This window comes from Orussus abietinus, unplaced genomic scaffold (assembly GCF_000612105.2).
Source record: "Orussus abietinus isolate OABI.00-Male unplaced genomic scaffold, Oabi_2.0 scaffold3, whole genome shotgun sequence".
Classification (NCBI taxonomy): Eukaryota; Metazoa; Arthropoda; class Insecta; order Hymenoptera; family Orussidae; genus Orussus; species Orussus abietinus.
In genome coordinates this window covers 3,503,521-3,524,281 of record NW_019395984.1, presented here as the reverse complement: position 1 = coordinate 3,524,281, position 20,761 = coordinate 3,503,521, and the positions used below count along the sequence as shown (strand labels likewise).

The 20,761-nt window shown below is 49.6% G+C and overlaps 2 protein-coding genes across 2 annotated transcripts; one reads left to right on the top strand and one right to left on the bottom strand.

Annotated features, from left to right (window-relative positions):
- Window positions 1-531: 531 nt before the first annotated feature.
- On the top strand, window positions 532-4,300 carry LOC105699203 (ubiquitin carboxyl-terminal hydrolase 35). Its single transcript, XM_012424024.2, has 3 exons — window positions 532-2,200; window positions 2,289-2,515; window positions 2,589-4,300. Exons 1-3 carry the CDS (start codon window positions 747-749, stop codon window positions 3,527-3,529), a joined length of 2,622 nt encoding a protein of 873 aa, XP_012279447.1. The 5' UTR covers window positions 532-746; the 3' UTR covers window positions 3,530-4,300.
- Window positions 4,301-4,870: 570 nt separating this feature from the next.
- Window positions 4,871-20,704, bottom strand: LOC105699204. The gene is made up of 8 exons (XM_012424025.1): window positions 20,363-20,704; window positions 15,180-15,303; window positions 14,418-14,503; window positions 11,569-11,664; window positions 9,084-9,146; window positions 8,910-8,993; window positions 7,446-7,677; window positions 4,871-6,906 (listed from the first exon to the last, which is right to left on the bottom strand). The coding sequence occupies exons 1-8, from the start codon at window positions 20,435-20,437 to the stop codon at window positions 6,740-6,742; spliced, it is 927 nt and encodes a 308-aa protein (XP_012279448.1). The 5' UTR covers window positions 20,438-20,704; the 3' UTR covers window positions 4,871-6,739.
- Between the last annotated feature and the right edge of the window lie 57 nt (window positions 20,705-20,761).

Sequence of the window (20,761 nt, the reverse complement as noted above, 5' to 3'; positions counted from 1 at the left end):
ATGGTACCGCCGTCGCCAGTACGCGAGTCCCTCCCAGAAATTCGTTGCGCCGCTCTTGGGGACAAAAAACGGTGAAAGCTAACGTACGAAACCAGATGGCAGCACAGAATGCGATCGCACGATCCTGCCCGTGAGCAATCTCCCAACTCATCTCTGTTGACAAATGCTGGATAACGCTGGATTAAACCAGGGATGAGTTGGGCGATTGATCACGGGCAGGGTGGCGCGTCGCATCCTGTGCTGCCCTCTGGTTTCGTACGTTAGCTTTCACCGTTTTTTGCCCCCAAGGGCGGCGCAACGAATTTGTGGTAGGGGCTGGCGCATTCGCGATGGCTGTGCCATCTACCAGTTGCCGTTGGCGGCTCACGTATTCGTGCTGGTAATACCATGCGGCAATTGACGGTGGTAGCTTACCATTATGGCAATCTCCCAACTCATCTCTGGTTTATCTCACCCGTTCTGCCATCTAGCGTCGCGGTTGATTACTATTTATTGGGTATGAAGCGTCAACACGGTAACTGAGCTTCTATGGAGAGATCTGTATTCTTTGTCTCTGATTCAAAGCGCAGCATTGCCATAACCGCGCGTGTATTTGTGCGTGCGTAGGATGTGTAGCTGTGCGCAAGCATAAAAATCAGCGTTGATTTTTCTCGGAGTCATCGGGGTTTGAGGTTAAACCTGGGACTGATAGTGCCCTTAGGATAATTAGGAGGATAAACGGGCAACGCTTCGTTGCACCGCTCGCGATGGAGGCCGAGAGTATCGTGCGGAGGCTCACCAAGGCTTTGAGCACAATCCTGTCAGGGAAGGCCGAAGAGGTGTCAGAGGGATGGGACGAGCTCAATGAGATCGACCAGGTCCTTCGGGAGACCATAGTCTCGACGAACCTGGAGGACATCTTCTGGGACACTTTGAATTTCGGGGTCCAGAATGTGCAGGAGGCCCCTCGACTGTTGACCTGGTTCGCAAAATACCTGACGGAGAGGAGTGAACCGTGCAGCAGTTTCCTCACTTTTCTGGAAAGCGTCTACATTAATGACATCGCTATCCTGGCAGACGTCCTGCAGATGATACAGGAACATCCAATCTACTTAAAGCCCAACGCGAACTACATCAACCTAGGTAAACTAATCATCCTTCGATTGGCGGACTTTCCGATGCCCTGCGAGCACACAAAGATATCTCAATTCATGGGGCACACCAGGAAGATACAGTCGTTCCTCGAGATGATCTGCAAACAGACAAGGAACGTGGACGCCGCTATATTTTCGTTTCTGGATACATTGTATGATATCATATCGGACACTAACAAGAAGCGAGAACCAGGGCCAGGATTGGCTGTAGTCCTGGAACTGGTTCACGTCTCGGTGATCCAGCACGCGGTCGATTGGATCCTTTCGGAGCTCCACAACGAGGAGCAACTGGTAGAGTCTCTAAAGGTACTTTGTTCCTGGGTGCCAAAATGGCCCCAAGGAAATTATCTTCGGGTCTGGATAATGGCTCTGATTAGGGGTTTGGAAGCAGAGCACAAGTATTCCGTATTAGCGGAAGCTACCGATGCCACCGCGGTGACTATGTTCAGCTCTCTAATGCTTCCCTGTGTACGTAAGAACGTATCGATAGTGTTTCACATCCTGAGCAGGCAAAGTACTCCTACTCTCTTCCATAAGATCATTAAGAAAGTTCCAAAGGTTCTCCCACACTTGATGAAAGATAACTCGGAGCAGAGTAAACAATGCGTTCAAGATATAGTTGACGTCACCAAGGCGCTCACTCTGCGATTTCCTGGATATCCCATTTACGAGGGTCTACTGAACAGCTTCCCCGTGGTACCGAACATGCACGTGGTCCATGACATATTCCATGGGCCCATATGGGCAGAAGAGACGGAAGAGCTGGAATCGCAAATCAATCGCAGAGACAACTCTGGAAAGGTTGGCCTGGTCAACTTGGGAAACACTTGTTACATGAATAGCATTCTTCAAGCATTAGTGATGACCAAGCAGTTTTGCCACGAGGTCTTGACTTACAAGTACTCCCACAAGTTTAACGACCAATCACTGTTTCGGAAACTGCAAGATCTGTTCGCTCTGCTGCAATACTCGAAGCGCGTCTCCCTGTCTCCGAACGACATCTTGCTGGCTTCTCGCCCTGTCTACTTCATGCCCGGTGAACAACAGGACAGCTCCGAGTTCCTCTGGTTAATATCATAACATTAATTGCATGCACTTCCCACAAACTACAAACTACAAACCCTTAAAAAGTGAGTAATTCCTCGTTTTGTGCAGCCATCTTCTGGACGTGCTGTACGAGCAAGAGAAATCGATTACTGCCCAATGCGGTAACGGGAACGCCGCGACCAGTACCAAGACAAAAGAGGAAGAACAAGCAATGGACGCGAACGAGTCGATGGGCGAGTCCGGAGGCATGATCAAGAGATGGACAACGGAAGAGGACCTCACCGGCGACACGATCCTGCAAAGGAAGACGCAGTCCCTGGCGGACTTCACGCAAGGTTTTTATTTTTCGAGAAAATATACCTATAGATTGAGATTCTTAGTCACACTTAGTACATTTTCATTCACCAGGTGAAGACTTGGGTCAAACTCAGCAACTCAGCGACTCCCACTCGGACTCAACGGACAGTGGAATACAGTCGGTAGGAGGTGAAGAGGTCAGCACGCAAACCTTCCTGGTGCACCGAGTATTCGGGGGAGAGTCGAAAATCACCTACCAGTGCGCCCAATGCGACAACAGTTCCCACAACACGGACAGGTTTCGGGACCTGCAACTCTGCTTCCCGGAGGAGATCCCGGAGACGCAAGAGGTCTCGGTGCAGGACCTGATAAATTATTACCTGACGCCTGAAAAATTAACCGGCGAGAATCAATACCACTGCGACAAGTGCATGAAGCTCTGCGACGCGCAGAGGATCATCAAAGTATTACGAGCGCCCTCCCACCTGATTCTAACACTGAAGCACTTCCATTACGACTCGGAGAGCAGGCTGCGGGCGAAGCTGCGTCACAAGATCATGTACAACGAGACCATACAACTGCCGGTCTCCACGTTGTCGAATAGCGTGACCGAGACCTACCAACTGTACGCGGCGGTGGTGCACGCCGGCTACAGCATGGACTACGGCCACTACTTCACCTATTCCCGGGATTCCAAGCAGAATTGGTACAAGTTCAGCGACAGCTACGTCACCCAGACAACGTTGGAGGACCTGAAGCGCCTGGAGCCCCCGGACACGCCCTACGTCCTCTTCTACGAGAGGACCACCAACTCCGAGGTGGTATACGAAGACGACAGGCCGGAGCTGACCTCGCTCAGCAAACACCTCCAGGAGCTGATAGCGATAGACACGACGGCGTACACCGAGGAGTTGAGGCACCAGGCCGAGAAGAAACGCCGGAAGATCTCGAAGATAATCAGGAAACGGCGCGACAATTCGGACGACGACAACCCACCTCCGAGTAGTTGTCGAGGGCCCGTCGACATCTTGACGAACCACATTCTCTTCTAAGGACACGCTTCATGCCTGCAGAGCGCACCTATCGACTCCTCGACCCGAACCTTTGGTCGAGAACGATGTACCGTATTATAATTTCAAGGTCGTGACGCTTTGTCGAGTCCGGCCGCTGCTCTGCATCGCATGAATCGCGTCCAGTGCCGGAAGCGACTCGCGGTTAAGCGTGCAAAAAGACAAGTTATTCGTACACATGTTACGAACTGTACGCAGGAGTGGTTCCCCTGTCGTCCTGTACGAACCTCTTCTGGAATCGTCCCCTGCGCGTTTCCAAAACGCCGACCGGGTTATCGCGATGTTTCGGACGTATCTCGTGTGTTCAATTCCTTCCTCGGTCCGGGTGAACTTTTAATTTATTTCGGCCAATCGCGGCAGCGTAGCGTAATTTCGTTAAGTTTAGTCTCGGTGCAGGAGAAAGCGCGCTCTTCGTAGGCCATTTATAAAAATGCGTTCTAGGGAAGGTAAACGGCGAAACTCTCACCGATTTCCTCAACCCTTCACGCAGGACCTTCGACGACGACGATCGCGTTATACGTAAACACGTACCGACCGACGCTTTCGTAACGTGTACTCGTGTACTTGCAACAAGTAATCCAACGTCAGTCGCGGTTGACGCGCAAAACTATACACACGTGGACTGTGTCAAACGGTCGGAATTTCTAACGCTTGTATACCGATTTAAAAAAAAAAGAGAGAAATTCACGTCCCAGATATTAGAATCGTTTAATGCCTGGCACGATGAAAAATACAGGGAAAAAAAAAAACGAGGAATAAGGTATACAGCCAGACGCAACCGAGATTTTTCAATGAAAACAGATGTTCCGAACGTTAAAACCCTCTAATGCCTGGCGCGTGATAAAAGTACGAGAATAAAAAAAAGGAAAGAAAGAACAACGAGGAATAGATATTTAACCTGGCGCGATCGAGATTTCAGATCGTATGCGCGTTTACCGAAAATGGGATTCCTTGTTTTTCTTTTTTTTTTTTTTTAACAATTCGTTTCAACTTTGCTACGCGATGAGCTTAAGTTTGTCTCGCGATAAGCGTGGAGATAAGACAGTAGGGAATGACGAGGGATGTCGCGTCTCTGGGCGAGTACTCGTGTCCTTGTAAAGATACATTAGGCGTAACTGTACTGTCCGTGCAATTCGTTCAGACCCTCTGTACTTTCCTTTCTCAAATAAAGTGAAGCCGTAACGCATCGCCAGTACTTGATTGCTTCGAGTCCGCCATTTTCCCTGCAGGGCGGAATTTCCGCTTCTATTCGTGGATAACAAATAATTTGAAAGCTCGGAAATTCTGGAATTTCGACCCAACGTGTTTCGTATAATTCCCAGGGTCGAAAAAAGGATTATTTTCTGGCCGGATGGTACTCAAGTATGGCGAGAAACGCTACCGCTTTTTACGAGTAATTTTGCGCCCCAGTCAAGTGCTAGCCGTAGTCTCGAATAATTCCGTTTGCGATTGCAGTTAGCAAGTAGTACCCCCTCCCGCTAACGTTTTCGATACGTAAATACGAGATCGCACGGTGTAAAAGAGTATCGGAGGCGTAAGGAAGGCTCTCGGTGTTAATTCGGAGCGACTCCGTCTCCTCCGGACGGCGCGAATGAATTTTTCGCCTACCTCCTGCGTAATTAGAATCGACGTCTTTGCAAGAGGCGTTTGCGTAAAGGATTATCATTATTTTCCGGCAATAAGCCCTGCATCTTCAAAAGGCAAGATTAATTATATCGGCGTAGATGTAAAGACCCTTCGTGAGAGAAAAAAAAAGTTTCAGCGCCGAGAGTAAAAAGAGTAAAAAGAGAAAAAAGAGAAAAAAGAGAAAAATGAGAAAAATGAGAAAATTGGTCGACGAGCGAGAAACATGAATGTCGCGTAAGAGCGCACTCGGGATCTACAATTCCTCTCGTAATTGTATATAGCTGTACTTTAAACCGTAGTTAAATTAAAAATTTCACGATACGAAAGAAGGAAATCTGTGATAAATTTGTACCGTCACATTGGAGGCGTTAATTTCATTCCCTAGGCATTCGGATGCCGGTGCTTCGCCGATTAACGTTTTTTTCATTTCCAACCGCGAAGCATACACACGGGGCAGACACACGTAGTAATAATTTTTGTTATGTCTTGTATATTTGATAGAGACTTGCAAGAGACACCAATAAATTCGGAATTTATGATTCTCTCGTAAATTGGAAACAACGGTCAGCTTATCTTTCCGAATTCATCTCCTCGACCCTTTGTCAACTCGGTACGCGCGTTTTGTCCCACGAATGGTGCACGGTAGAATTCTTTATTACCATACACGATGCGGTCATTGTTACCGTACACAGAGGTTGAGAAGTCGAGTACTCGCAGGAGGGTCTTCTCTCCGTAATTAATTCCTAAAATGATACGTCCCCTCTCTCGATTACGTTACATTAAATCGTGACTAAGGTCTTTGTCCACCTGACCGTTTCAACGAGTCGTTAACGCGCACGGGCACGACGGTAGAAAAAGTTGGTCCGAAAGGAACAACGCGTCTCAGTCTCAACAATGGTTGCGGCCATCCTTAACATTCTCCATTTAATGGACGATGAGCTAAGTGTACACTACGCAGGGAACGTATTTCGAGAGCGTTGACGTTTTCCACGCCGATAAAAGTGACCACACTGAATTCACACATCCAATTATCGGTGATTTCGATGCCACGATAAATTGCAGAAAAGTCGCATTGTCTCTGTGATATCGCATTCGACATCTAAGTCAAGTTAAAGGAAATTATCCCGTTAACGTTACGTTTAATTCGAGCGAAAATGCCCTGTAACGTAATCTTTCCACCGTTTTTTTCCTACGTGAAACTTGAGTTACGCGGCGTGGAAAAATGTATGTAAATCTCGATAGATTTTTATCAGCGTAGGTGTACCACTTATAGTCGGCTCTCATCTCCGGATCATTAGCCCGTCAATGTATGTACACGTCGGACCATGCGGATAATCTATCTCGCTCCTCCCTCAATCGGATAAATATAGAGTTCAAGGTCCGCTCTGCCTGATAGAAAAAGTGGTTCTCCAAAATGGCGGTCGTAGGATTGGAGTCGGTCCCGGACTCCGATCGGCCGGCGATAACTACGACATCGATCACATTGATTAACGCTTAACTTCCGCTCGTTAGGACCCTGATACGAGGAAAACAAGTTGACTAGAGGCCCGGCGAGCACCCCAGGGCTCAACTCTGCGGATCGCCGCCCTTTGTCCCCGCCGGTGACGACTGATGGATCGTTGGCGAGGACAATAATGGCGCGGTATCAACGGCACCAGGGGCCAATTGGATCTCCGACTTGCCCAGCTCGGTCTCCGGGGTCCACTTGGTGGTTATGTCGATACCTCCAGTGTCTGGAAATCAAAATGAATGTCAAAAATCGAGCACCAGTCGCGCGTCGCCTCGGTCCGCAAAGGAGCCGTCCCACTGGCGAGTGCGTCGGGTGTCACCGTGGACGCACTGCGGCTGAACGAGAGAAAAAAAATCAATCAATCAATCAATCAATCAATCAGAATTGCGTTTAGTTTCGCGCGTCACTTCCGCCGCAGTTCCGATTGGCTTTTTATGAACGACACCCCGCACTCGGTGGGACAACCTCGTAACAATGGGCGAGCGATTAACGGTTGATACCCTGAGAAAAAAACTGTATCGAACCGAAGTAATATTATGTTAATTCAAGGAATAATCCTAGTCCAGTCCAATAAACCAAAGATAGATTGTTACAACTGCAGAGGAACGTTACGCCCGATTTATTCGAGCTTATTTAAGTCAAACGATTATCCTTTGAATGAAGAAAATGTTTCTTTGGTACTATTCTATGATATATATTCGTGGAATCGGTGGAATCTCTTTTCTCAGGGTACGAGCTCGCGATAAAGGTCGCCACACCGACCCGACTTCTCGGTTTGACTTATCGAGGTCGTGTCGGGGAACTGCACGTGTTTCCTCGCCGATTTCCCGGCGTTTGGACTTTTTTCCGACATGGCGGCCGGCGCCGTCGTCGGACTTTGCGTGGGCGTCGCCGTGGCCGTCTCTCGAGTCTCGTTGTTCGTCGCCGCCCTTCGGGAACTCAGACACGACGTCGCCGTGGTGGTCGGTGGTACGGTATAGCGCACTGCTGGGACCTGCCAACAGATAATACAAATATAAAAATGGATTGGCAACGCCATCTTTGAAGTGAGGAACCGACGCCGAAGTAAACATTCTAACCATGTCGAGGAAGCTGTTCAAAATGCCCAGTAAATTGACAATCGTCTCTTTAGGCAGAGGCGACGGAACGAAGTCGCGTAGATCCTCGGAATCCTGGATGATTCTTATGATATTAATTTACTTTACGGTGCTCGGAGGTCCTTTAGAGCACCCCGGTGCACGATGCAGGAGAGTAAGTAGCGGCAATAGAGATACGTCCTAAGGAGTCTCTCCGCAAGCGGAGCAAAAGTTGGCCAGAGTCGTTCGGAGCTTTTTCTCCTCAACTAATGGCGGCAATTAGGAATTCCGCTTGCGGGGCTGAGAAAAGTGGACGCGATCGAATTAAGCAGTCCCAAGTTGCACCGGCCTTGCGGTTAGAATTAAAAGGACGACGAAATTGCCACCGGAGGACATAGGGGAAGCAACGGGCGGGGAGCTCGCGAGATAATTGTCGTCATTTTTGGATATTGGTTCCATTCGAGTCGCCTTGTTCCTCGTTCCTGGCCGCGTCTTGGTAAATTCGGCCTTCGATAATTCGGAACGGGAGCAACGTTGTTGGATGTTTAATCGGGCCGGAAATACACCCTTCAAGGAAGAGCGCTCGGCGTCGCGAATAATGCATCCTACCGCGACCCCCGGGAAAGTTATACCGCTGAAAACAACCACGGAAAGGTACAAATACAGAGAGAGCCGCCCCAGAAACCCATTATCTCGACGTCTCTCGAATCGGTTCGTAGAAAGAGGCGATGCGACATTTCTAGAAGATTGCCGCCGCGTCGGGATCCCGCGGGATCGATTAACGGGATAAATTTCTATCGAGGGATCTTATTAGAATTTGTAGGGCACGTTTCCGAGTCGGTTTCCCCAGAGGACAGACATACCGAAAGGGCGGGGATCCGCGGAGCCGACTTTAAGCTTATTCACATTCGTGGGGCACGTCCAGTTGACAAGGCAGACTGCACTCTCCCTCTCTCTCTCGAGGATCCTGCGTCTCCTTCCGCTTCCGGAATTTATAGGCTGATTTATGGAGTCGAGCAGAAGCGGGCCTTAATTCGGCACTCCCTCTCCGTCTCTCCTTCGCGAAAGTGTCAGCCACTAATCTCGCCCCTACGTGGCTCTCCCTAAACAATTTCCAGCAAAATCCCTGAAAAAGATCCCGGCAACTCACCCTGTACTCGCAGTCGTCGGTTGCGGTGCCGCGGCCCATGAGGTATTCCTGGCACTGAGATATCACGCAGAGCAGCGAATATATCTGGACGAAAGGGGTAACAAGTTTAATCTCCTTGGTTTTCCGGCTTCGGCGTTGTAATAACATTCAGAGACTAGGAGGAGGTGCACTCACGTGCAGGCAGACCAAGAAGAAATTCAACGTGAAGACCATCGCCTTGATCGGGGTCAGCCTCTCCTGGAAAAGAAAATGGGAGAAACTTGCACTAATTGTAGGTACACTTTTGTACCCTGGTAGCGCGACGTCACGTGCGCGCTTATCAGGGACACCTGCAATTGTCGATTACAAGTAACTCGAGCATTTCTCCTCTGGACGCGGAATTACTTTCCAGGAAAGCGAGGTTCGCCGGGGGGAGGGGTGTCCCTCTCAAAAAGTGAGTTCATCTCGCCTGGAGCACGTGTCGGCGTTCCCACGGGATGGAAACGCGAGTCTTCCGGGAAAATGGCAAAGGGGTTGCGAGAACGTACGTCGCGATCCCTCCTATCGGGACATTTGGGGGTTGAATAAGAACTCGTAAAAATTTCCCAAATTTAAATGAAAAGAAGAGGCCAGGTCAAGGGTCGAAGAGGAGTATATTCTGCGTTTCGAAAAGCTGGATTTTCTCAACAGCCTACGTGAAAGCGCGTCCAAGGGAGAGGGGTAATTTTCGCGTAGAAAAGCGCTCCTCCTTTTTCCATTAGTGGCTTAACCGTTACCGCGAGGAAACTTCGTTTTCCTGTTCCTGTTTTACGGCATGTGTCCCCAGGGAATCGCGCCAGGGAACGAGGGACCGGGAAAAGGGGGAGATGGAACGGAGGAGGGCAAAGACTTTGCGGCGAGGACATTAATGAAGATTGCACCTGCGGTCGAGCTCATTGTCGAGCACGCTATTTTCCGCACCGACGTTTTCCCGATATGCCGAGGAGAGGGTAGCCTAAGTGTACCTATCGATTAAAGGATTTCGTTCGACAAGGACCTTAAGGAAATCCCCCCTCCCCTTTCGACACTTTCTCGTGCCCGTAATAATCGGAGCCCTCGAGATCCCGATCTCGCCGACGCGGGAAAAATTGCCGCTAATTTATCCGCTCGTACTTCAGCCAAGACAGGCATCGAAAACCCGGGATAAGATCGACGGGAAACGCGGAGCGAGCTCGGCGATTTTAATAATCCTCGAGTGATGTGGATGTACGTTCTACAAACAGACGTCGCACGGAGATCGCATATCACCGCGTGACGTCCCGCGAAATCTGCTTTCTCCCTTACGAGAGAAAGAGGAAGGAAAGGAGAGAGAACAGGAGCGGATTTCCGTTATCGGTCATGAGGCTTCCCTTCGATCTTTCCTATCTGAAAATTCTGCAATTTTCAACGGGCAATTTCTGCGGATTTTAGAGGGTGGTACGAAACGAAGGGGGCGAACATGAAACTCTAGATTTAATTTGTTCCCTTCTGAAAAATGGGCGAAATTGTCGACAAAGCTACAATTGAAACGAAAAAAGCTCGGCAAAACGATTTTCGACTCTCTTGAATAATTCCCGCCGTTTCATCGACACGGTGAGCCTGCAAATTGCCGCGACGATCAATCGAACATCCGCTTGAATGTGCACGCTAACCTCGCGGTAATTTGCAGAACAAACGAGCCGGTTCGAATCGACTTAATTAAGATAATCACCGTGATACCGCATCGGCAATAAACTTGTAACTCCGCCAGCCAGGATTTAGAGAGCCAGAAATCGATGAGCCTCCAGATATCCCGATCCTGGCCGAGCCTCGGATGGCGCAGCATCCTGTTCGGTTCAGATTGGCATTGTTATTTGAATTTCTTTATTTTTCATATTTTCTTTTTTCCAGCGATTTTACAGGATTCTCTGCCGATCCACCGCGTAGACAAGCTCGAAGGTGCTTCGTCTGAGGAAGAATTTTCTTCGTAGGATTTATTTCGGCGAGAGAAAGATGAGAGAAAGTCGACTTCCTCGAAGGTGGTTTCATCTCGGCCACATAGAATTGAACTCCTCATCGAGTTCCTCGCCGAGCAGAAAAGTGGTAGTATCCGCGTTTCCAATATATGCCGATCTGCTCCTTCTGGCCATTTCCTCAAAGACCGCTCCCCTCGGTCTTTCCCTCCGGAGAATTTTCATAATCGATCGCAATATCCGCGCCGTTGCATCCGGCGACATCCCGGGGAAAATCCGACATCTTCGGATCCGTCCCACCTCGGTTAGCACTCTAAGCCGGCATATTCGTGTCCGCAGGCAAAAAAAAGAAGATAAAGGAACGAGGAGGGCTCCTACTTGCGGGGGAAATGGCAAAAATTCATAGAGCCAGGATTTTTAAAATTTAGATACCGCACGGAGTGGCCTCGGGAACGGTCGTCAGCCGTTCGGAGTTCGGACGCGACAGGTGGAAAATGAACGTAACGCGGAATAAGCTCTTTCCATGGTAAATAAGAGAACCGGTCTTACCGCCTTAAAGGTGAGCACTTGCCTGCCTCCTGCATTGTTAATTAACAGGTGAAGGTGGAAGCGGAACGTGAAATGGATGCGAAAAAAGGGTATTTTTTTCTGCTTCTACTTCCTTCTTTGCTGTTCTCTTTCAACGAGCAGAGCAAAGGTAGAGGTCTTACCTCGGTGAAGAAGAGCAGGTACATGGTGTGGGCTAAGTCGACGGCGATGAAAGCCACCATTGCGACGATCCATGGCACGAGGAATATCAGCTGATCCTGGAACAAGGATTCCTCGAATTAATCGTCAGTTTGCCGAGGTTACAGAAACGATGCAAACAGGGGGCTCCTTTAAATCCAGCCGAGCTCGAAGTCCGCGGCTTTATTCTCCGATTGTCGGAGGCACAATGGCTGCAAAGGTGCAAGCGAATCCAAGGATTGATTAAGGCTGCACCCTGACATTAAATTAGAGGATGGATGCCGGAGATCCTGGAGGTATTGTCGGGTTACATCCGGGGCAACGAACAGATTGCCAATTTCTTCGTTATCCTGAACAGAGGATGCGACTATTCCACCTCGTCGATTTGTCCGGCATCATGGAAGGATCTCCATGGAAGAGGATGGGACTCTACATTGGTTATTTTTCCCGGCAAGGATGCGACTTTGGCGCGAGGGCTCTACTTTGCCGAAAGGCTCGCAGAACACGGGGTCGGGCTAATTCCACCGCGAGCGTTGACACTCGAGCTGATGGGCAAGTTTCTGACGAGATTGGCAGTTCCAGGTCGCACAGGTTCGTCCGAGTTGGAATCGATACACAGGTGTGTGTCGCGTACACGTACGTACGTCTCTCTCTGGAGAGATACGCGTCGAGGGGGGGCGAGAAAGAGAGATATATCCAAATTGGAAAAGTTGGCAGGCTCTTTCTCGGCCGGAGAGAATTAAATTGGGAAAATTTCCGCGCCTCGTCGACAGGGAATCTGTCGCAAAGGGCTAGGGTAATTGTTGAGTCTTATATATATATAGATCGATGCCGAAGAGAGGGGGAGAGAGAGAGATGGGTTTCTCCCGAACGCGCTTTTCCTTCTCCTCTTCGAAGAGGGGAGGATGGAAACTCGTATTCAAGTTTAATTAGACGTATCGGGGGGGGGTTATCTCGTCGCCGTCGATATCGACGGACGAGATGACGGACGGGTCCAGGCCGCGGCAGAATCGCGCCTCCCTTTAGGGCGAAGGGGAAGAAGGCGCGCAACGAATCGGCCGCCATTCGTTAGAGGGGACTTCTTCCCCCGGAGAGACACAGTATTGTCGATGCGGGAATGATTAATGGCGGGGCAAATGGCCGGGAAATGGGAGCGTCCACTCGGGTGTCGATGCCCGTTGACATCCTTGATAGGATCAGGATTCCACTTCCCAACCGGGAGACGCATCGGTCCTTCTCTTATCGATCCGCGACTCCATTCCGCGCGTTCGATACCTTACCTTTCACCTAATAAATTCCCAGCTTTCTCCCGCCCTGCGGAAATATCCCTCGTTACGGAATGCCTCCCGGTTCTTGATTCCGCATTTTGTGTAATATAATAAATGATACGCGGCTTATATCGAGTATGTAATAAACGACACGTCGAGATATTCGTTAAATAGATTCCCGGTTTTCTCCCCAGAAATACCCTTCCTTACGGAAATATCCTCTGCTTCTTGATTCCGCATTTTCTGTGATATAATAAATGATGCTCGTCTTGTACCGAGGGTGTAACAAACGACAAATCGAATTCCCCATAATAGATTTCTAATTTCTCCCCAGCTTCTCGAAATATCCCTCGGTACAGAAATATCCTTCGATCCTTTGATTTTTGTTATATATTAAACGAAGCCGTATGTTCTCGCGCCTTTCATAAAATAAAATCCTGATTTTCATTTCAACCATATAATAAATGGTACTCAATGTATAGCGATGATCGCCTTTTTCTTGAAACGCGTCCGAGTTCTTTCCTACCCTCGTTAAATAAAAATCGTTAAAGAAATACCCTTCGATCTTTGATTCGCGTTTCTATGCGGGGATCGAGCTTCGTTGCGAAAATAAACGTATTTTCGGCAAGCTGAAAACGATATTCCGAGGTTACCGATGCGCGCCTTCCCCGTGTTCCACGTAAACGAGAGGAACGAAAGCCGATAGTGTGCTGCCAGCGTTTGCGAGTCGTTTGATTGACGCCGCGGAAAACCGCCAATCCAGGCCTTCCGGATTACGGAATCCGCAAACACGAAGAGTGGTCCGACAATTCCGAGGGAGCCTTTCAGGGATTTCGAAGCTGCCGAGGTCGAAACTTTGGAAAACCAGAAGGATGCCCAGATATGCGACGGGGCCATTAATCATTGACAGCTGTTCGGCCGAGGCGGCGACTGGGACATTAATACAGGATATTCCGCCTCAAGGGTGTACGTTACAAGAAAAATGACCCACAAGGACCCGGTCTACAACTTTAATGAAAACAATTTTCTCGTATCGTTAACCATTAACGTCGAATTCCCCGTTCCTTGGGCGCGGGTGGACGCGGTCCTTTAGCCAGGAGTCGGCGTTTCCTTAATTAATAATTAATTCCCGGCGTCCTCCACCCTCGGAAATAATATCATTTACTTGAGTTCGTATCGACCCTAGGACACAGCGCTCTCGGTTTATTTCCTCCCCCGTATCGTCCTGGATATTAGGGCGAGGGATAAAGGGGTGAGGGCGAAGCCCGGAGGTCCTCGCCCGTCAGGATCTCCAACGCGTAAGGACCTCCCTTCCAAATTGCGTCTAAGGACACGTAGTTCCAGGAGACCGCCCCTCGGCAAATCTGTTTTGTCCTCGAAAGTGATAAGGGAATCCCGTAAATCATGGAGTATTCTTTGTCCCGATTAAATTACTCCCGCTCTCGGACACGCTAAAACGGCGAATGACTCGCCTAATTGCGCCTCTACGTACACAGAAGCAAGCGGAAAGTAAGTCGGGGGCCCATCGTTTAACCGCCTGAATTATTCATAAGTACTTACTGTACCTTGAGCAGGCCATAGAGGAGTAGCAGCGAGCTGAGCACTCCGCAGCAGGAACACGTCAGCACCGCGATGTTGAACCTTATGGTGGCTGCAAAAGAAAGGGGATTAGCGATTAACTCCCCCTTATCCAGATCGCAATTCTTCCAACGGCAACCATTAGGGTTATTCATTCGGCAGGTCGAGATAAGGTGCCACCGTAAACAGAGAGAATGAGAGTACAGGCTGAGCGATCGATCAGCTGATTGGATGCCCCTGCAAATATGGGGAGCTCACCCCATGAGCTAGTTTGTACTCATCTATCCGGGAAAGAAACTGAATTCTTCGATGCGAATTCATAGCTTATGATGTCTTATTCCCCGAGGTCCTCAATAAATGATGAGACCTTTATTTTCAGTCCAAGTGCATGAATATGTACGTTCTTAGCTGCCCCGTGTACCGAGTGGTATAGTGTCCCCGCCTAGGATAATTATTTGATTCCCCTGCAAATACAGGAATATTCTCTCCCATTGTCGGTAGTTTGAGGTCCTTCTAGCCGGGAAGAAGGAAAGCAGACCCCATGACGTGGATTCGAGTGCTATTCCGACCCGATGTGTTCGTAATATCAGGTCGTTCGATATGAAAGGACCGATTTAAACCGTTGAAAAAAAAAAAAAAAAATTGATATTTCACATCCAAGCGGCTCAATAAATTATAAGAAAAATTCGCAATGTTATATCAAACAGCTTAATCAATTATCGTAGGCACGTAGATATTTATGGCCTTACTCGGTGATATGGTATCCGGCTCCAGGACGCTGGGCGACTCCGGTAAGGAACGATTTCCGATTAGGTACTGTTGCTCGTCATAGAGAAGAGTTCCCGTCATGACAGCGACGAGGGCGAAGTAGAACTGAAAATTAAAGAAATAATTATCGATAATCCGTCCCCATCGCGCAGTATGTTAATTAATTCAGAGTTTCGCAATCGCCCTACACGCCGAGTTAAATAATTAATTCCCAGTCGTTTCGTTTATTTAAACGTCGGCTGGGGGGCGAATAATCGGTGGAAAAGCCGCCATCACTCGCAGGAAAGGCCGCTCTCGGGCAAACAATGCATTCGCCGGTTAAAGCGACTTACAAGCGTCGGCTTCGTAATCCGACGTGTCTTTCGCGCCATGACGGATATTCATTAATTCCGTATTCACAGGGCAGCTCGGTTTCCAAAGTCGTAACGCGCGCGAGAATGCGAGTGCGTCCCGCCACAACGAGGTTATCGGTCGAAATTGGACGCGGTTTCCATGGATATTACGTGGAGAAGCCTGATGAATTTCCCGGGGAAATATTAATGCGTATCTGCCGCGGTTCCATTTTCCGAGAGGTGGATGTAGAGGTTCTTCCTGGTAACAGTCCAATAACGACGGGGAGGTCACGAAAACTCCGCGGGGGTCCACGGAGAAAGGATCTCGAAGGGCAAGAAATTCACCCGAAGAGAGAGGGGAAACTTGGGTGGAAATTCGACACCGGGTCGAGAGTCATCGTTTCGAATCGCGGTACGTGTCCGATTCGGTGAACCAGCTCGTGCTCGGGCGAACGCGATGATTGACTTTCGACGGTTTTTCCGGCCGCCATCTTGGCCACTTCTAAATTTCAGATAGAAAGCTCTCGGCGATTCTCTCGAGCGTGCTCGAGGAGAAGGCGTGGGCGTCGTGCGTATAGTGATCGATCGCGAAAGATGCGAGCTCGCGGACGCGTCCTTTCGGCCGAAGTGATTGATTCCGGCCGGGAAATTGCCTCCTCGTGCCGCCATCTCTCTTGCTCGCGTCGCTCCTGGAGGTATAAAAAGCAGATGGGCGTTTGTGAATTGTGACGGTGGGACAGAGGTGGCCGCCATTGTTATCATCGCCCCGAGCCTTACGTCCCGTTTTCACGCATCCTCTTGTCTCCTTCCCGCGGACGTAATTCTCCCCCTTTCCGCCTCCCTCCCGCGAATAAAACGGACGGAATCTCGCCTTGTCCGCGTAAGCGCGTACACGGTGGTCTTGACATATGCCTCGTATCATACGTACACGTCTAATGGTGCAACCATACAGGGGATAACGGACTCGTCGGCCCCATAGGCTCGGACGCGGAATCGCCGGCGTGGGGTCGACCTAGGCGAGATTTAATCAAGGTCGGCGGCGTCCCTTTGACACGGAATGAATGGTCGATTATTATTTGATTTCGGGTTAACGACTCGGATTAAAGGGCCTCGTCGAGCCTCTTTGCAAGGACCCCGATCCTTTTCAAGGGCGAGGCGCAGGATACGGGAAGCTGCGTCACCGCCTTCGCGATAACGCGGATCTCGGGAAACGAAGTTAAATTTATAACGGCGAGTAACGGCCGACGTGTCGCTAGGCGAAAGCTCGCTATTTTTGCCTCCGCCGGAGGGAACGTCCTTTTGAGGTTATCGATAAAGTGCGAGTCGGTCGATTCAGCACCGCTCGGTTCATAATTAAAGCGACGAGCGATAACGATTAAATCATCCCTCCGGACGTTCGCCAGCTGGGAGTATTATGAAATTTCGAGGGAACCCCTGTCACGTTCTCTTCCCTAATGGCGAGGGACGTTGTGAAAGAAAAATGTTAAAACCATCGGAGGCAATTTTGACGAAGAGCGCCGAGTAAGCTCGCCATAGTCCCTTTGATTTCGCTTCTTTCCGAGGAAAAAGAGCTCCTCTGGCGTAGTTAGGGCGATGCTACGTAAAGAGAACAACTCCCGGAATATGCGTGTTCAACGGACCGAAACTGCGCCGATGTTGGCACGTCGTTAGCGCCGTTTAAAGGAAACAATTACGAGCGCGTTTACACGGACCTCAAAGTCCCTTATATCACCCTAAGATTCGTGTGACATAAACGTCAGTCTTAATACGCGTTCCGATACCAGGGTGGAGCAAAACGATCCAGCAAATCTAGTCGGATAAATCCAAGATCGCTACGTCCTAGATGGCATTTGTGACGCCCAACAAATTTTAATAAATATGTACTTAACAATGAATAATTCAATGTGACACGTCCTTTACGGAGCCAATCGCTCATAAAGTTGAATTCTTTCCGAAGAGTTTATCGTCCTATTGCACAAGCTTTGTCGCCCGTTCGTGCCTTCGACGTTCACGTAACACGAATTCCAGAGATAGGGTACAGGGCTGAGTCGCTCTAGGTTCTACGTGTATTTTTTATGACGCATACAGACAGTCGAAACGTACATTCGAGGTACGTCGAGGTGTAAATATTGGGCCAATCTATCGGCTGATTACTCATAGAACGGCGCCTTCTTCAGGGGTAAGACGAGCCGCCCTTAGCTTCGGCCGACGGGGGCGTTTCGTAAAACGCGTAAATTTCCCGAGGGGTAAGGGATTCGTCATCAATTTACAACAGGGCGCGTCTTCTCCCCCTTGTTTATTTGTCCCCGTTTCGAGGTACCTATCCAGCGAAAGAGGGATACGGAAAGAGAGAGAGACGGAGACGAGGAGTGACGTCAGCAAGGAGAGCGGACGCTGCGACCCTTATCAAGGAAATTACTGCACGGGTCTTGCTCCCCCTCTCTTACCCTCGATACGGATACCCGGAAGCGAAGGAACTCATTAAAATTCCATCCCGATTTTTCCGCCACAATGTGGCGGATCTTCGATCCCTGCGAGGGCAACTCTGACCAATGTAAAAATTGGGGATATCTTATTCGGAGTTAGGTCCTTCCGGGGTGGGTCGTCATAGGGCTCGTCCTAGAAAGCCCTAGAACGTCCTAAAGCGCCCTAAAGCGCCCTAAAGCGCCCTAAAGCGCCCTAAAAACGCCATAAACGACACGAAACGCGGATTTTATCCCGTCTCGCCGGACGTCCCAGGGGAAGAGATCCAGGATCCCGAATGAATCTCGATGATCCCGGCCCGTTTCCGGAGGCATCGTTAAAGCCGGAAACCGAAGCGGGAAGTTTAGCTCCACGGGGACTTCGGCCTAGGCGTGTCACGCCGTTTAGAAGAGAGCTGGGAGCCTTCGGGTTTCATCGATCGGTGCTGTTACCGCTCGTTAAAGCCAATACGGTGGTACCGACAGAATTGAAAGGCTTTCGCATCCCAATACGTCGATCCTCCGTGCTTTTACGGTCCCGCGTCGAGGGCCTCCTACCAGGGCTCTATCTCCGAGTGCAGTTTCCGGGGGATGATCCTTCGCAATCCAAAATTCATGCTCTCCATTTGGAAGAAAACGAGCGTTACCCGGGATCTACGGTATCGAGTGGAGCTTGCACACGCGTGCTCAATTTTAGTTTTATTTATTCATAAATAAAAAAATAGGTCTATACGCGGTGCCGGGCGATCGCAAGGTACAGCGGCACGGCGCGGCTCCTCTTATCGCATTACCACTCGTTAGGGTTTATATATTACGGTGCCGGCAGAATCAAACGAAACACAACATTGTACAGCGAAGAAGGCGGTTGCCACGACCCATAAATACGTAGATACTCGCCCAACGTGTAATTAATTCCTGGTAATTAAATGGAATTTCGGTCCGACGGTGGACAAAGGAGTCTTTTTGAGTAGAATTGAACGAAACCCTGTCATTCGATCCAACCGCGATCGATCAGTGGACCGTTAACCCGAGTTACCAACGCTTTCGATTACGATTAGATTAACCAGGACTTTATTCCTGAATGCTATAAACGTGGCTCGATAAATCCCGGGGGATATTTTCATTCGCAGTGTCAATTAAACCCGTGCTTTCCGGCCGGCGATTCCCCGACGGTCGATCGTCCGGGAAGATCGCGACGTTGATCGATTATCCGAGGTCAGGAATTGCGTGCGAGCTCGGCGGTGTCCGAAATCCCCAGAAATTTATATACCGCATCTAGAGCTTGGGTGATAACGAGATAAATCAGCGGCATGCCTCGTTAATAAAAATCTGACATCTGGTGAGGCATCGCCTCGGTCATATCGCGCACACGTCTTCATTAAACATTCCACTCCCATTTCTGAACGTCCTCGAGAAAAAACATTAACGTCCTAAAACTTGGCAATAATTCCCAAGCGGAGTTTCATTAAGCGTCGCTTTGAAAATCGATACACTCGGGATTATTAAAAGCGCGGTTATCATGGAAGATGAGATCCCTCCCTGGGATGAATTTTCGAATGGAGACATATCCAGGCAGGGAGAAATATTCGTTCCGCGAGAGGTGAGCCAGCGACGTAGAATCGAAGGCTTTCAAATTATCTCGGCGGAAGCCGGAAGCCAATCCCCATTCGACTTTCATCAACAAATCGATTCCCACCGAGTTTCCACCTTTGCGAGGCCTCGGCAGGGGGGAGAGAGAGGGAGTAAAATAAAATACGAAAAAACTCGGCAAACCCGTCAAATTCCGCGGGGGCAGTTTCATAAGGAAGCCACTCACGCGAGACCGTTTTTACATCCGGGGCAGACCTTTTGTAAACTTGGTTTCATTGAAGTCGGGTTTATTACCCGCCATGAAGCTCGTGCCCGTTAAAGGACAGGCGGTATAAGTGAGGGATATCAAAGTTTCCCCGTAAACGCGGCGAGAGCTCTACCAGAAATTAACTACGTGAATTTAGTATGTAGTTATACCTTTATTACACGGCCATTAAGTGAATAATTCCCTGTAAACCAAGAACGGAGAGGACTCTTTCTCTCCGGGAAAAAAATGTGCCCACCGAGCCTCGTAAAGGCGGAGGTAAAGTTTTTCGTCCCCCGGTGAACGTGGTTCCGACAAGTTTCGACGGTTCCCTTGAGCAGGTCGCGGAAAAACCTGGGCCGTTTCTTTGCTTTTATCTTCACTTTTAGCGAAAATTTCCGAGTCCGCAACCGGTGGTTGCCCGCTCGGGCTGAACGCCTCTTAAGTTCGCATGTTACCACCTAGTCAATTTTTCTTACCACTTATCCGGAATGGATTTACGATTAGATACAGTTAGACTCAGAGTACAAACTCACCCCGGTGAAGATGGCGCTTGCGAAGCTACCCCGTCGTACCGATCGCCAGCAGCAGCAGGACTGCATGATAGCCATGCCTGGGGAGCATGGGCCACCTCGTGGATGGGAATCTCTGCCACATCTGCGATTCCTCCAAACACCCAGTCACGTGACCGCGGGCACACGGAGGAGCGAGTCGGAAAACTCGGGAATTTTTGCGGGAAACGGTGCAGGAATTAACCCGGGGAAAAGTAGGAGAAAGTTTCAGGAATTGAGCTTACGATCACTCGCGAGGAGGTTAGGGCACGATCCGGATCGAGCGGAAAGTGGGGGGAGAAAACTCTCCGGAACGTTCCCGCGCGAACTGCCGAGCGCCGACTGCCGGCCGAAGCGGTTCGGCCAACCGAGAAGACCGGCACG